General features: G+C 47.2%; 1 protein-coding gene across 1 annotated transcript in view; it reads right to left on the minus strand.

The window, feature by feature from the left end:
- Positions 1-884: 884 nt before the first annotated feature.
- cables2b (Cdk5 and Abl enzyme substrate 2b) overlaps positions 885-15,782 on the minus strand; it is a 16,380-nt gene continuing 1,482 nt past the window's right edge. Inside the window, exons 2-10 of the mRNA XM_047039372.1 lie at positions 15,321-15,780; positions 10,140-10,232; positions 9,533-9,610; positions 7,747-7,849; positions 7,384-7,555; positions 5,067-5,164; positions 4,227-4,333; positions 3,846-4,050; positions 885-3,564 (exon numbers count right to left, since the gene is read on the minus strand). Coding sequence (XP_046895328.1) covers positions 3,421-3,564; positions 3,846-4,050; positions 4,227-4,333; positions 5,067-5,164; positions 7,384-7,555; positions 7,747-7,849; positions 9,533-9,610; positions 10,140-10,232; positions 15,321-15,780 — 1,460 coding nt within the window. The 3' untranslated portion in view covers positions 885-3,420. The remainder of the gene's footprint in view (positions 3,565-3,845; positions 4,051-4,226; positions 4,334-5,066; positions 5,165-7,383; positions 7,556-7,746; positions 7,850-9,532; positions 9,611-10,139; positions 10,233-15,320; positions 15,781-15,782) is intronic.

The raw sequence follows: 15,782 nt of genomic DNA on the forward strand, positions 1-15,782 counted from the left end.
CTATGCACAGTATGTAAAATTAAGCTTTATCCAATAAAAAGTATTTCTTATTCTACTCGTTTGTGTGAATTTAGATTTGGTACATTTGCATTCATTTAGCAGACGACATACAAATAGTGCATATGGTATCTACGGGTCAGATGGCTGAGCGGTTAGGGAATCAGGCTATTAATCAGAAGGTTGCCGGTTTGATTCCGGCTGTGCCAAATGACGTTGTGTCCTTGGGCAAGGCACTTCACCCCGTCACCCATTTGCTTCGGGGCGAATGGCCCTGTATTTACTGTAAATTGCTCTGGATAAGAGTGTCTGCTAAATAACTAAATGTAAATCTAATTCTTCCGTGGATACTGCTAAGAGACGGCCTGTAGTTTCAGTAAATACAGTGCAACAATTACATTATCACAATTTTACATAATTCTGAAAATTCAATTTGGGAATTGTGGACACACCATATTTTACATTGTCCCCACTAGGTGGTGGTCTGTAGGCTCATTTCTACAAGTTATCTTCACTATTGGTGAAATTATTTTATTATCTATTTCTTTATTAATAATATACTTGATTTGGACTTTACACTATACTGCACTCTATACTAGAATATGACTTTGTAAAACTATACTGGCACTGGATTCTGATGGAATTTATAATGATCTCTTTCAGCTGAACGTTTACTAATGAAATTAATTAAGTTCCAAAGCCTGATAATGCCACTACGTTGGAGAAAGATATGTCTACAATCCTTTATCCATGCTGGGAGTGAACTGCAAGCTAAGGCCTAAGAAGCTTATACTTTTGCCTATCCATGCTCAGGTAGATGTGTGTAGCTGCTGAGAACAGCTAAAAACGACGAGACAAAAAGGAAGACACACATCAGTAGGGTCCAAAAATAGATATATATTTTTTGTTGGCTTTTGCATGTGAAGAACAACAAACACGTCCTTCCTGTGGTACTGGAGAAGGGTGTGACAAGATATCACACAGGTGGGTTTAGGATCATTACTCAGTGATAAACGTTGCAGAACATGAACTGAGGGGGAAGAAAGGGCACTGACAATCCCAATGAGATTACAAACCATTCAAATGCTTTGTTACCATACAAGTAGCTTTAAGCTGTTTAAACCATAGATATTCCGGTGTATCTATATACTATATAGATTTGTATATAGATCTTGACTTGACACAAAGTATAAATGCTTTATTTTACAATAATTGTTGGAGGTTTTCACACATACTCCATTCAAAGTAGCGACAAATGTTATCACTGGAATCTAGACCTCCAATGATTGTGATTGCATCAAATTGTCTGGGACAACGCAACCAATGGGGAGGAATTTAGGAGTCCCTTAAATGCCCCGCCCATCTGGATTCCCAGGTAGTGGATGGGGATGTCTTAGATAACCAGGTAACTACAACACACCACTACCAACCGTTCCTATGGAAGCGCTGCAAGGTTTCAGCCATGTTGTCCCTGTATTTGGTCAAAGTCACAGTGTCAGCTATATAAAAAAAAGGTCACAAGCCTTATTGTACTAAGAATGTTTGCTAACATAGTTGTCAGATCAACAGTGAAAACGTTCATACTTGGAGGAAAAATAAAATGTTTGTGTGCAGTCTTTTACGCTACATGGTGTGTAATAAGTTTGGATGTGATGGTGATCACCAGGAGGATAGACTGTATGAACAGGCACTTTGTTGATTATACTCATGCTTGATTATGAACAAATTGAGGAAAGAACTACTGTATATGGGAGCAGGTGAGCAAGGTAGGGGAGAGAGAAAGAGAAAGAGGGGGAGTTGAGAGAGAGCGACAGGGAGAAAAAGAGATTGGAGTTGGATAAATAAACTAGTGACCCTTAATGCAATGTGCAACAATGACCACAACGTGCCACTGATAGCACTGACTAGCTCTCTCAACATCATTAAGGCCAATTACATCACATATATCGAAGTGACATTTTGTCCCACTTTGATGGCTGAGACAGAACATGAACGTGTTTGGTTCACAGTGTTTCTTTAGGGAGGCAAAGTGCAAAAAATCTGTTTGGAGGTGCTTAGTATTAGGTACACAAAACAAAGGCACAACACAAACAACAACAAATGTCACACTGCTGCTTAGGCGGATAACAAGTCTGAATTGTCACCAACACAAAACAGACGACAACAACAATAACAACAATGGAAGACATAGATAACTGTAAATACTGTGAATATTTCCCTTTATAGCCAAGACTCCCTTTATAGCCAAATCCAAGTAAAAAATACAGTAAAAAAAATATTTATATCACAGAAGATGGGTATTACAGTGGCACATAGGACACACACACACACAAGTCAGACACGTTACACTACAAAAGTGTGTTCCTCCATGTGGTATTGATCTCTAACATAGAGCACAGCATCATCCAGATGACGCACCTTTCACACACTGTTGTACCTCAGTGCAAGGTCTGGAAGATCCATATTGCAACTACTACTACTACAACACAATACAATTCTACATATTTAAATATGTAAAACTGAAAGAAATAAAGAAAAAAAATACAAGGGTATATGACTGTATATATATCGAGACAGTAAGTCAATATCAGACGGAGTTCTTCTCCTCCTAAATGGCATGACGTGTCAATTTGACACTATGCAGAGTAAATCAAGTGACCAGTAGAACAGACTACCTGACTCAGCACATTTTGAATTCACTTAGTCGATAAGCGATAAATAAGGAGGTTAAATACATGTACATATTTAGACAAATACATATATTATTGTCTATAATACTATGATAATAATACATTTTATTTGCACTGCTCAAATTCACCCAAGGACACTTTGAGTGAAATGTATATCAGTATTGATACAGAATAAAATGGTTATTGACTTGCTCTTGTTTGAGTGCCATGTGATTAAGAGCAGCCTTCTGTGTAGTTGAATATAGAGGGTACTCTGAGGTATGGCTACAGTATCACAGAGTAGCTAGGCTATGTGAAGGATGTTTCTAGGTAGTGCAAAGGAGGTTACTTGGTTATGAAGAAGCATATACCTTTATGTTGCAATAAAATACAATAAATAATCCCCTCCGAATGAATCTGTTCACGATAAAGGAAGGAGGGTTTTTGGTAGTTGATTAGAAGTCAAGTCTCCAACTGAACCTCACAGCTCAACGGCTCCCTCCAGTGGAGATTGACAGGAAGCGCAATCTCAGCCAGTGTGACACCCAGGGGACAGGGACACCTGAGGGCCAGGGTGTGTAGCTGCTTGGGTAAGATGATGGAATGGTGCCCGTGTGTGGGGGGGTCGGATCTCCATGGGAGTAGCATGTGACTTGTAGTTGGACTCCAGGCCCACAAGATGGAAGCAGAATGCTTTGCTGGACGACTGGTTGAGTGGGGGCACGACAGGCTGGCTGGCTGGCTGTATGGGTGTCTAGGACTGCTGTTTGACCAGCCTGCGGTAGTGCGGCATCACCTTGCTCTCAGGCAGGTAGAGCGCCATCTCCAGGGCCACCAGAATAGTGAACTCGAAAGGAACGAGCTCTCTCCTGCTGATCCTGAAACGCTCCTCCAGTTTCTGTCGAGAGATGAACCGGAGGGGAGAGGAGGAAGAGAGAGGAGGCGGGAGGGAAGGAGAGGAAGACAGACATGAGTGAGGGGTACTGTGCACGGCCAGGGGCAGCTCCCGGCAGCCCAGCAGTGAGACTGAGAGGAGACCCTGGCGTCTCCAGGTGTCTGATAACTGCTGCTCTGCAGAACACGAGAGGGCACACCTGGGACACCACAGCACGAGGAAGGGATGTCAGTTACAGGATGTCGACACAGTTCATATTCACACGTCCATTACTGGGATCTTACATCAATCAGCTGTTTGACATCCTGCTTCTTGAGGTCGCTGCTAATTTTGGCCGCCAATAGTACGCAGGCGGCCGACACCAACTTCCTGTTGTGCTTGTTCAGACGACCCTGCAGCACCAGCTTCTCAAAGTAAACAAACGCCATCGCCACGGTGACCGGCTGGAGGTCACAGTCCTCCCCCACCGAACGCATCTCTCTCTTCAGACTGGGGGAGGAGGAGGGGAGGGAGGGGGGGGGGGGGGGGAGGAGAGGGGGAGGAGGGAGGAGGGAGGAAGGGGGGTAGGTAGACAGGTGGAGGGGGAAAAACAAAAGAGAGTCAGACGAGACTGTTAAACAAGAACCTCTGCTGTGTCAGACCCCCTCTGCTGCACCGGGGCGTACCTCCTGATCTTGCTGAGGGTGAGCTTGACGTGGGGGAACTTCTCCTTGAACGAGTCGTTCATGTCCTTTTTCAGGTCCGACGGCTTGACGTACTCTATCACCGTGGTCTGGATGGAGACAGAAGGGGGTGAAGAGACTGAGAATGACAGCTCACATCCACAACACCTACAACATGGGATGGATCCTATGACTAAGAACCCAGTCCTGCTAGCCTCCTATTAGAACAGAACAGTATTGAGGAGGCCTCGCCCCGCTGTCAAAGAACAGGCAGAGGAGCCAATTACGTGCTGTGCTCTAGCTGTTGTCTGGTTGGCTGCCTGCATGTCCCCGGGGTGACCAGGCAGTCCTGTAGCTCCTTCTGTCCTGAGCTCTGCTGTGTCAGCGAACGTCACCGCAGACCGAAAGCAGCAGTGCAGGACTGTAGTCAGTGTGTATATTTAAAGATGGGTATTACTTTTAGTGGATTTACCTCAGCTGGTGAACATCCCCATTACCGGCTGACACGTATCAGCGGCTGGGCTGCAGGCCAGGCCTACAGAGGCTCCCCTACTGGAAGCCCTCCTGACAGCACGGCATCTCCTCGCTGCCTCACTACCCGCTGCCTCACTCCTCGCTGCCTCACTCCCCGCTGTTGTAGCCCTTCTATTGGACCTTTTTCTACATACCATCCTTTCCATCACTCCTCCTGCTTCCCCCCTTGTCCCCTCTAATCCACCCTCCCCTCCCCCTCCCCCTCCCCCTCCCCTCCCCTCCCCTCCCCTCCCCTCCCCTCCCCTCCCCTCCCCTCCCCTCCCCTCCCCTCTCCTCTCCTCTCCTCCCTCCTCTCCCTCCCCTCCTCACCATGTAGGAGGCGAAGATGAGCACTCTCTTGTGCTTGCCGCAGGGCCACTGGGGATCACTGAGCAGATTAGGGTCGTAGTCGGACACATCCTCCAGGCCTGAAGAACATACAAACACACAATAAATATACAGTGTACTTTCAGACAGAGGCATTAACACAAAGATACCAGTCTATGGTTGCGTACAAACAAATACCCCCCAGTGCTCAAGCCATTCATAAAAGAGTGTGTTGGTGTGTCTCTTTCCTCACCAGCTGAGCTCATTGAGCACTTGACAAAAGTCAAACTACAATATCATCTAGTCAAGTACGTGCTTTGGAACATAGGCCTTTTAAAAGCATGCATGCCGCAGCCATCAGCCCGTCTCTAATCTCTGTCACCTTGGTTAGATAATGTAAGCACACACAAGTAAACCCTGACACAAACGCACACCAACACATACACACACAAAAACACCCACCGACACGCACACACAGGCGTATATATACACATGAAGTCACACTTGCTCACACAGCTGTGTGTGTGGGTAATGGAGGGTTGCTATATCCAGTCTAAGAATAAAAAACAGTGTTGGAGGCATAGAGAGCTGCATCCCAGCTGTGATAATAACCAGTCAGGTCACTGAGACTGACACTCACCTCCACACACACACACACACATACGCGTGCGCCGAACACACAAACGCAAACACACAAACAGTAGTTTATCAGTGCTCTCAGGCGTGATTATGAACTGTGCTTAACGTGTCTGTACCTTGCAGAGCAGAGACAATGGAGTGTTGGTGTGTGTGAGTACTACTGAGTAGTAGAGAGCGCTATATAAGATCAATGATAAAGGTAAGGAGGAGTAGGACTCTTTCTCCTCCCTCTCTCCCTCTGGCTCCCTTCCTCCATCTCCCTCGCTCTCTCCAAATCCCCCCTTCTTATGCTCTCTCTCTGTGATTCAGTTGTGACTAAGTCCCCGAGTGCTCTCCAGTGCCACTGCCTACATCACTGCACATTCCCCCTCTCTTTTCCCATCTTGGAGCTCTGTCCATCCTGATCCCCTTTCTGCCTGCCCTAATCTCTCTATCTGTCCATCGGCCCCAGAGTGCTGGCAGCAGGTCAGGGGGGCTGCAGGATCAATCCCCTCCCAGGAGACAGGAGTTACTGACTGTGTACGCCTGCCTGTCTGCCTGCCTGTCTACCTCTTATCCATGTCTGTCTGCCTGTCTGTCTACCTGCCTGTCCGCCTGCCTTTCTGCCTGCCTGTCTACCTCTTATCCATGTCTGTCTGCCTGTCTGTCTACCTGCCTGTCCGCCTGCCTTTCTGCCTGCCTGTCTACCTCTTATCCATGTCTGTCTGCCTGTCTGTCTACCTGCCTGTCCGCCTGCCTTTCTGCCTGCCTGTCTACCTCTTATCCATGTCTGTCTGCCTGTCTGTCTACCTGCCTGTCCGCCTGCCTTTCTGCCTGCCTGTCTACCTCTTATCCATGTCTGTCTGCCTGTCTGTCTACCTGCCTGTCCGCCTGCCTTTCTGCCTGCCTGTCTACCTCTTATCCATGTCTGTCTGCCTGTCTGTCTACCTGCCTGTCCGCCTGCCTTTCTGCCTGCCTGTCTACCTCTTATCCATGTCTGTCTGCCTGTCTGTCTACCTGCCTGTCCGCCTGCCTTTCTGCCTGCCTGTCTACCTCTTATCCATGTCTGTCTGCCTGTCTGTCTACCTGCCTGTCCGCCTGCCTTTCTGCCTGCCTGTCTACCTCTTATCCATGTCTGTCTGCCTGTCTGTCTACCTGCCTGTCCGCCTGCCTTTCTGCCTGCCTGTCTACCTCTTATCCATGTCTGTCTGCCTGTCTGTCTACCTGCCTGCCTGTCTGCCTGCCTGCCTTTCTACCTCTTATCCATGTCTGTCTGCCTGTCTGTCTACCTGCCTGCCTGTCTGTCTGTCTCTTATCCAAGTATGTCTGTCTGTCTGTATGTCTCTATCTATATATCTATCTATCTATCTATCTATCTATCTATCTATCTATCTATCTATCTATCTGTCTGTCTGTCTGTCTGTCTGTCTGTCTGTCTGTCTGTCTGTCTGTCTGTCTGTCTGCTATCCGTGTCTGTCAGTCTGTCCTGTCTGCATGTTAGGTGGCACTTGCTGTAGGAAAGGCCCAGTGAGTGTGTGCATGGATATACGATCATGTGTGTGTGACTGTAAAATGACAAATAAGAGAGTATGTGTGTATATGATGGTGTGAGGAAATATGAACGTGTGTGTGCATATGGTTGTGGGTGACATGCAGGACTGTGTGAGGGTGTGTGCATATAGCTGTGTGTGTGTCTGTGTACCGAGGTCGAGGCCCACGGTGCTGTTGATGCGTGCGGGGGCGTAGCTCCTGCAGGTCCCTGGCATGCTGGTGCTGCTGCGAGACATGGGGATCTGGAGCGTGATGTCACAGCCCAAGGCGCGCTGGCGCACCAGAGCGTTGGTCGGGTACAGGAACTGGGCGTACGACACCGTCTGGACAGGACAAAACCACCGTCACTCACTCAGCCAGCCTGAGCATGTGTGTGTGTGAGTGTTGAGCATGTGAGCGAGTGTGAGTGTTGAGCATGTGAGCGTGTGTGTGTGTGTGTGTAGAGCATGTGTGTGTGTGTGAGTGTTGAGCATGTGAGCGTGCGTGTGTGTAGAGCATGTGAGCGTATTTGTACCCGGCCGTATGCATCCAGTTCAAAGCCCTCCAGGCCAGGCAGCATCTCCAGAGTGGTGGAGATGTTTCCTGATGAGTGTCTCCTCTGGGACTCCAGTGGTTCACTGGGTGTGAGAGAGAGAGAGAGAGAGAGAGAGAGAGAGAGAGAGAGAGAGAGAGAGAGAGAGAGAGAGAGAGGGAGACAGAGAGAGAGAGAGAGAGAGAGAGAGAGAGAGAGAGAGAGAGAGAGAGAGAGGATGAGTGTGAAGGTGCACGTGCATGTGTATCAATGGGAGAGAAGCTAGACAGAGCGTCTCCCCAGTCTACTAACATTTAGCAGTCTGTAATTGGTGACAATCATTGCGGAAGGAAGCTTCAACCTTAAATATAGTCAGCCAGAGGGAGAGGAGGGGAGTGAATAACAGAGAGGGGGGGGGGGGGTCAGACTGGAGGCACTTTAGAAGGTTCAGGAAAATAAAGAAGGTCCTGCATAAGGGACCTATACTGGCTTCATCCCTCTCTTCTTTTCTGGCTGGGGGGGGGGGGGGTTGTTCCGTTTCAGACTGGGGGTGGTTCAAAATATTTCCTTTGTTAATAATTCGTTACACAGAACTTTATTATATTACTGTAAATAATATTGATCAAAAATGAATCACAAACCCAACCCAAAATACACACATTTTAACACCCTATACAAAATCCAAACCTCATTCAAGTCCTATCTGCCAGAAACGGAAGAATAGAAATGAGTTCCCTTGTCCTGAGACCTGCTTTCTTACCTGCCTGTTCCTACATATTAGTCCACCTCTTTCTACTTGAGCAGCACTGGTTGAAGCCTGAAAATATTTCTGGGGAAATTGTGGGGTGTAGTAGTTACTGCACTACTACAGAAGTGTAGTAGTTAGCTAGCTCTACAATTTACCGGGGCTAGGTCTAAATCTAGGAGAAAAACTGAGCTGCCAGTATATGCAGGTACAGAAGCAACGCTAGTCGGCTCCAGGGCATGTGAGATTGCTCACCAAAAGAACAAAGAGGAACCCACTTGTCTAGCAGATTAAGACATGTTCATAGGTACCTAGCGAAAAATAACCTAAACTTAGCCAAGACTTTTACCTATGGTGCTAATGCTTGCTGATATCGCTGTCTGCAGAACGGCGTATCTATGCGTTGTTGCTAACGTGTGCTGACGTTGTGACTGTATGTGAGAGAGACGCGTGAGTGACCGAGAGACCTTCACCCCCCCCCACAAAAACGAAAAAACAGCTATTATTGTTATTCCAGTAGATGTGTGTGAGTGTGAGAGAGTGAGTGTGTGTGAGTAAGTGTGTGAGTAAGTGTGTGTGTAAGTGTGTGAGTAAGTGTGTGGGTGTGTTGTCTGGAGGGGAGCATGCCAGCCAGAGGCAGGTCAAGCTTGCGACCCCTCTCTGCATCACAGCACTAATTTAGGAGATCTGAGGCATGTGGGAAAATTCCAGCTCTCTGCCTTCCTCGTCCCCCCCTTAGAAAACCCACGGACCACTGTCTCTCTCCCTGAGAAAGAGCTCTCCAAGCAAGACCTCTGACTGGTCTCTCTCTCCCTGAGAAAGAGCTCTCTACGCAAGCCTTCTGACTGCTCTCTCTTTCCCTGAAAGATCTCTCTACGCAAAACCTTTGACTGGTCTCTCCTTGAGAAATACCTCTCCACCCATCTGTAGCCGGTAGGTTGATTGCTATTGAGAAAGGAGGAGCAGAAGGAGAGCATGTGTCTCTAAGTCAAGAGGGAAGAGAGAGGTTGTGTTCCAGGTGGTTGAGTCAGTGCAGAATCTTACCTGATATGAAAACTCTCTCCATAGGGAAGCACAGAGAAGGCAGCACACAGAGACCTCTTGGCACAGATCAACACGATCCTAGAAACACAAAAACCAAATAAAAACACTGTCATCCTCCCCCCCTTTCCCCACCTCCACCCTTCCCCCACCTCCCCACCTCCCCCAGGGGACATGACCCTAATGCAGCTCCCACAGTTCAGCAGTGGAAAACTGGCCCTAACCCCTGGCCCTCCCTTGACCCGGCCAACCGCCTCCAGCCCTCCCCAGCCCTCTGTGAATCTAACCCTGGGACCGTAACCCTGGGAACCGGGGGGTGGGGTTGGGGGTCGGAGGAGGTCAGCAGCTATGCACTGGAAAGAAGTTTATAATGGGCCCTTAGTGAGAACAGAACGAGCTATCCACAGTCCAACTACCGTAGCTTTGTAGAGCTGCTGTCCGTCTGCCCACTATCTACTGTCTGACTGAGGGGTAGGATATTTGGGGGGAGGGCGAGTGTGTGTCTGTACGTATGCATGATTACAGCCCTCTGATCCACTTCACAGGGTTAACAATAGACACAGACACAGGCTAGGCATATCTGCAGACCTGTGTGTGTGTGCTCTCTCACCTGCTGCCCTGGGTGTCATACTGCCTCATGTTCTTGATGAAATGGACCTTCTTGACTGACCTGGGTCTGGGAGAACCTGATAGGTTACGAGTCCTAGAGGGAGGGAAGAAGGGAGGGAGGGTGGAGGAAAAAAGGGGGAGAGAGGGAAGGAGAGGATAGACAGAGAGAGTGAGATATACACAGGATACAACCTTGAACACGAGAACATTGTAAAGCTACTTGTGTAGCAGCAGTAACCTGCAGGACACTCGCATAACCACAGGTCTAACGTTTCTAGCAGATGAAATTGCAGCATCACCGTGTGAGGTCTGTTGTTAGGTCAGGTCAGGACAGGCCCATTCAGAATCACTAACTTCATTGATCACAACTGCAAATACCGATGCTGCTCCACAAAAGCAGCAGCAGCTAACTGGATCTGATTCAACATCCCTCCATACTGGATATGAGGGCCACTCCTAGCAGGCAACTGAAAACACACAGCCTATGGTGACAATGTCAAAGTGATTGTCATCACTGAAGTTACGTAAGACACATCAGTACAGACCCCCCCCCCCACACACACACACACACACACACACACACACACACACAAACAAAACAGACCATCTTCCATTCCACCCCCGCTGCAAAAACAGATTTGAGCCACAAGCCCCAGGCAGGGGACCAGGGCAAAAAATACCTTCTGTTTGGAATGAAAACTGTTACACAACACAAAACGCCATCTGCTGAGGGTTTTTTTTTCTCTCTCCTGGTGACCCGTACAAGACTAGGGAGTTAAATTACTGTTATCTCTGCTGTGGGAATGATTAGGGAAGAGGGTAAGGGTGTGGGGGTGTGTGACTCAAACAGGATCTCCACTCCCCTAATCAATGACACGGCTACCAACAAATATCTATCTTTGCTACAGGTGGTCATTATGGTGAGACAAGCAGCACTTCGCCCGGCTAACTGGACAACGGAATCAAACACCAAACCTAACGTCTACTACACCATCCATTACAGAACCAAACCACACGGCCATAGGCTGTAAGAGCAAAAGGGACAACAGTGTTGGTGGACAACAGGCCAGAGCTGACAAGAAGAATGTGTGGTCTCTGCAGGAATCAAACTCCAAACCTTCATGTTGCAGGCTCCATGCTGACTCATCAACTGAACCCAAAAGGGCAAAGCACCGCATCTGTCTCTGTGTGCCATGTCGCTAACCAGGAGATGTGTTTGTCTATAAACAGCCCTCGGTGAGCATACGGTGTCTATCGCTGTAAATTCCAATGCAGGCTTCAAGGATGGAATGTGGCACATTCCAATAGAACCCAGGATGGAAGCTTTCTCTGGGTCCCACTACTCACTTCTGGAATGTTCCATTCTGGGCTGTGGGAAAGAAAAATCAGGACTGGTGTGTTTCGTATCTTAATCTCCATCGTCATCCTCTGACACGTTTTCATGGGAACAGCGGTGGTGGATGGAAGTGAAACGGTCTTGCCATGTCCCCCCCCTATCAGAGCGATGCTGACCATACTGACTACCTCCCTGAGACAGTCTGGCGTCACAGGGTGACCTCATCCCAGTTCTCATCTGGAGTTAGGGCTCCAGGCTGCTTGTGGGACTGTGGCATTGATGAGCTGTGCAAACTAAATATTTACATGAACTATGTTATATCTGTGTTCATCGCTAAGCCCCTAAAAGCTGACTGTATGAAAGCATAGCTCTTCTCTAGAGTAGTGTGCATCTGCTCTCATGCTCCAAAAGAAACACTTGGCTGTACTATGAAATCAGTGTTCCATTCAAATGAGCAGAGGCTTGACTTTCCGAGTAACGGCACGCATGAGCTTTTTTTGGTGTTGATGTTATCACTTGTTTACATCAATGAAATAGCAAATGGCAGATCCAAATGTCAAGATTTCTGTGATCCTGCATCTGTTTATAAATGGCGGGTTGAATTCAAACTGACGACAAAAACAATCAGATTATAACCTCCCCCCCACCAACTGTCCCTCCCTCCCACTCCTTTATAAACTGCAGGCTCCACGTCACTCCATATCAGAGCTCCAGATAAGAAGCAAAGGACGTCTAGACCTTCCAGGGGGGAAAGAAACAATGATTAAATATAGAATCCTGGGAACAAAACAATTTCCTCTCCCTCTCTCACCCCCTGTCCCCTGCACTTCTTTTCCTTTCTAACCTCACCTTCCCTCTCACTTCATTTCTTTTTCTTTCTCATCTTTCTCTGCCCCCCCTCCCCTCTCCTCCCATCCCTCTGTTGTTTTTAATCAGGACTGCCTGGCTGTGTCCTGGTTGTGCCTATAGTGCCACTGCCAGAGCAAGGGATCAGTGGCTGATCTTGGTTTAAGGGTTCAGGGGCCAAGCAGCAGTCAGCCTGAGTTTGAGCGAGCCTGACGTCACAAAGGCTTTGCTTTAATGCACACCAAATCCTCACTTTGAGCGGCCACTGTTAGCGTCGCTCCCACCTTTAGCCAATGTGTGCGTTGCACCAGTGGCGCTTAAGGGTGATTGTAGCATTAGCTTTGCCTTGCAGTAGCTGATGCTTCATCAGTCGGCCCTGCTAGCTGATTGATGCACTATGACAACACGTCCCAAGTCCCTGGACCTGACAAGGGGATGGCCCTAATGTGCACATGCACGCACACAGCTTAAAGAGAGCTTAAAGGGATGTGAGGAAGAGGGAGGGAGATCCACTCTGCTTCCATGCAACAGTGTCGTGACGGTCCACTGATAGCCTGCATGAAACAGAGCAGAATCAGACCAAATCTACCAGTGCTGTCACGCCATTAAGTTATTTAACGCCACTGATTATATTAGTGTAGTTAAAAATCGCACACACTCGCTAATCACACTAATCCAGTGTGTTGTATTTTCTATCGCAGCATTCTGGATTCTTTTGGGATTATCAGACATAATGGCAGTTTTTTTCATGCTAGTCTGTCCTCTGTTTCAAGTGAGCATTTCAATTTAATTGACTCCTCTTCACAGCTCCAAACTTGCTCCAGGACCATCTGTCTGTTCCAGTTCATCAGCTCGCAACAACATGTCATTTAGGAGGAAATCTGTTATGTAGTCGAGATAGGCATTACACACTCCAGGTGGCCTGCTAGGCAGACAGCATGACAAGTTGACATGCAGGCCATCAGACAGCCGGGGCAGGCAGTTATTTGGAGAGAGGGGACTATGTAATCTGTCTCGGAATAAGTTATCTGGTTTGCAAACGGATTACATAATATGTTATTCTGTGTTGATTTTAGGCAGAGACTCTGTCTATGCTGATTTGTTGGAACAGGACTTTGTTAGTCTGGCTTCAGAAGATTGTGTGTGCGTGTGTGTGTGTGTGTGTGTGTGTGTGTGTGTGTGTGTGTGAGAGAGTGAGTGTGTGTGTGTGTCTGTGAGAGAGTGAGGGTGTGTGTGTGTGTGTGTGTGTGTGAGAGAGTGTGTGTGTGTGTGTGTGAGAGAGTGAGGGTGTGTGTGTGTGTGTGTCTGTGAGAGAGTGAGGGTGTGTGTGTGTGTGTGTGTGTGTGTGAGAGTGTGTGTGTGTGTGTGAGAGAGTGAGGGTGTGTGTGTGTCCAAGTCAGGGTCATTCCTCCCCAGAGCAGAGGACAGCTTGTCAACATGGCTGAGGATCCACCCCCCAGCTGGGGCCAGACAGGTCATCCTTTATTAGACGAACAGAACAGGAAGTGAGCATGAGAGTGAACAGAGCCTGATGGGTCTGGCTGAGGAATGAGGGGGAGAGGTTCAATGCTCTAAAACACTTTCAGATGAAACAGTTTCGCACACCCTCCATGTTTGGAAAGTTTAGAAATGATGTCATTAAGATTCCAGGTCAGGGCTTGTTCTAAACTTGCAATGTTTTTATTCCTTCTTTCTTGTTGCGCAATCAAGTAGTAATCAAAAGCTAAACTGTGCCTTGTTTCTTGTTAAATCCTTTTGATCAGTGGCAACTATTTAGCATTCCAACAACTGCACTATTATCAAGTAAAAAATATAGGCACTGACCATGCAGCATAGTTCATTAGTCAATATCACTACAAGGTATTGTGAACTGTTCATGTTTAGTGCAAACTGACTTGGTACACGATAACTACTAACACACACTAACGCACGCCCACTTCTAACAATGAATTTGGGCGAGTTACTCAACAGGAACTGAACTAAGCAAACAAATGAGTAATTTCCACGATGAAATTAAAGAATCATTTTATATCATTTCATATAAATTTTCCGTTGAAATAAGATACCACACCATAGTCAATATTGATGTAGGTTGTGTTTGCTATCGTCTCGCTCTCTTGAAAATACAGTTTCTGCCTGTGTTTACTTGATTTACGAATTAAATACACAAGTTTAAGTTGTAAACTTCAACTGACTATACTGTGAATCTCGCAGTTGGTAGGTCCATGCACACACACAAACACACACTATCATGTTGTCTAGTAGAAGTCAGACCAGACTCATGCTTGACAGGGAAATGGTACCTCACAGACACCCCTAGCAACAAACTTTACTGTAGGCAGGGTAAACATTTCCACATATCCGCCTTCAAATGTCAAAATGCTTACCACATCTGTACAGTATGACACTGTGTATCAATGACTGCTGAGTTCTTGATGTTGACAGCACTTTATTACACGACTGATTAATCAAATATTTACGTTCTGACTATAAGCACTCAAAGATGAACTAATACTTTAAAAACACCGTTGCTATTTACATTATGGCGTGTCATTTCCAACAAGCTGTAGTAGATTACCGTGTCCTTGTACAGCCAATGTACTACACAGGGTTAGGCTACACAGGAACCTTTTGTGTGGAGAAATTGAGTAAATGTCAGTAAGGTAACGGTCAATTTATTAAGTAGGAAGTGAAGCCTACAGTAACTTTCAGTTCATCAAGATATGAAACAACAGCTCTATTGAGTTTTCAGACAGGCTGAGACTAGCAAGAGCTAGCTCTCTATGTTGCAAATGTTTCTGTGATTTAACTGAGTTTGATTGTCCCGCGGAGATACGCTGCTACAGTAGTCGTGACACCTAACGGTTTAGTGATTTTTTATAGAAAAGTAGTCAACTATAATATGTATTTTTTTTTTCTAATGTTCACATGGATAGCTACATATAAATACTGCTCAACCGCCCAGCTAACTCCCTCACCGTTCTGTCAAGATAAACTCACCTTTGCCGGGTCTCAGAAGTCATCGAGTTACAACTCTGGACTGACAGCAATGTTGATGACTTTCTAGGGCCGATAGGAGTTGGTAAGAGACTCGGGGAAAGAAGATTCCCCTGCGAAGAGAAAGACCCTCTTCCCCTTTCCAGAAATACCTCAGTGGTCCCGACATGGTTGAGCCCTGAGTCCGATGAGGGAAGGACAAGGATGGGAGGGACGTTGAGAACCCCGAGTCTCGGGACAGGGCTTACAGAGCTGCAGCTCACTGACGTTGACAGGTTGGCGAAGGTACCATAGGTATTCGACTCCACAGATAACCTGGACACTCTCGCGCCAACATCGGTCCCCAAAAAGTCGTTATGTCTGTGTCCCTGAAGGGTGCCATTTTCCGTATTCTGCTGGACGGGCCGTCCGTCAAGAGAAATGTTACTGAGGAACAGTAGAGCGGCTTGTCTCCGGCGGGAATCT

Source organism: Hypomesus transpacificus, chromosome 18 (genome assembly GCF_021917145.1).
Source record: "Hypomesus transpacificus isolate Combined female chromosome 18, fHypTra1, whole genome shotgun sequence".
Taxonomy (NCBI): domain Eukaryota; kingdom Metazoa; phylum Chordata; class Actinopteri; order Osmeriformes; family Osmeridae; genus Hypomesus; species Hypomesus transpacificus.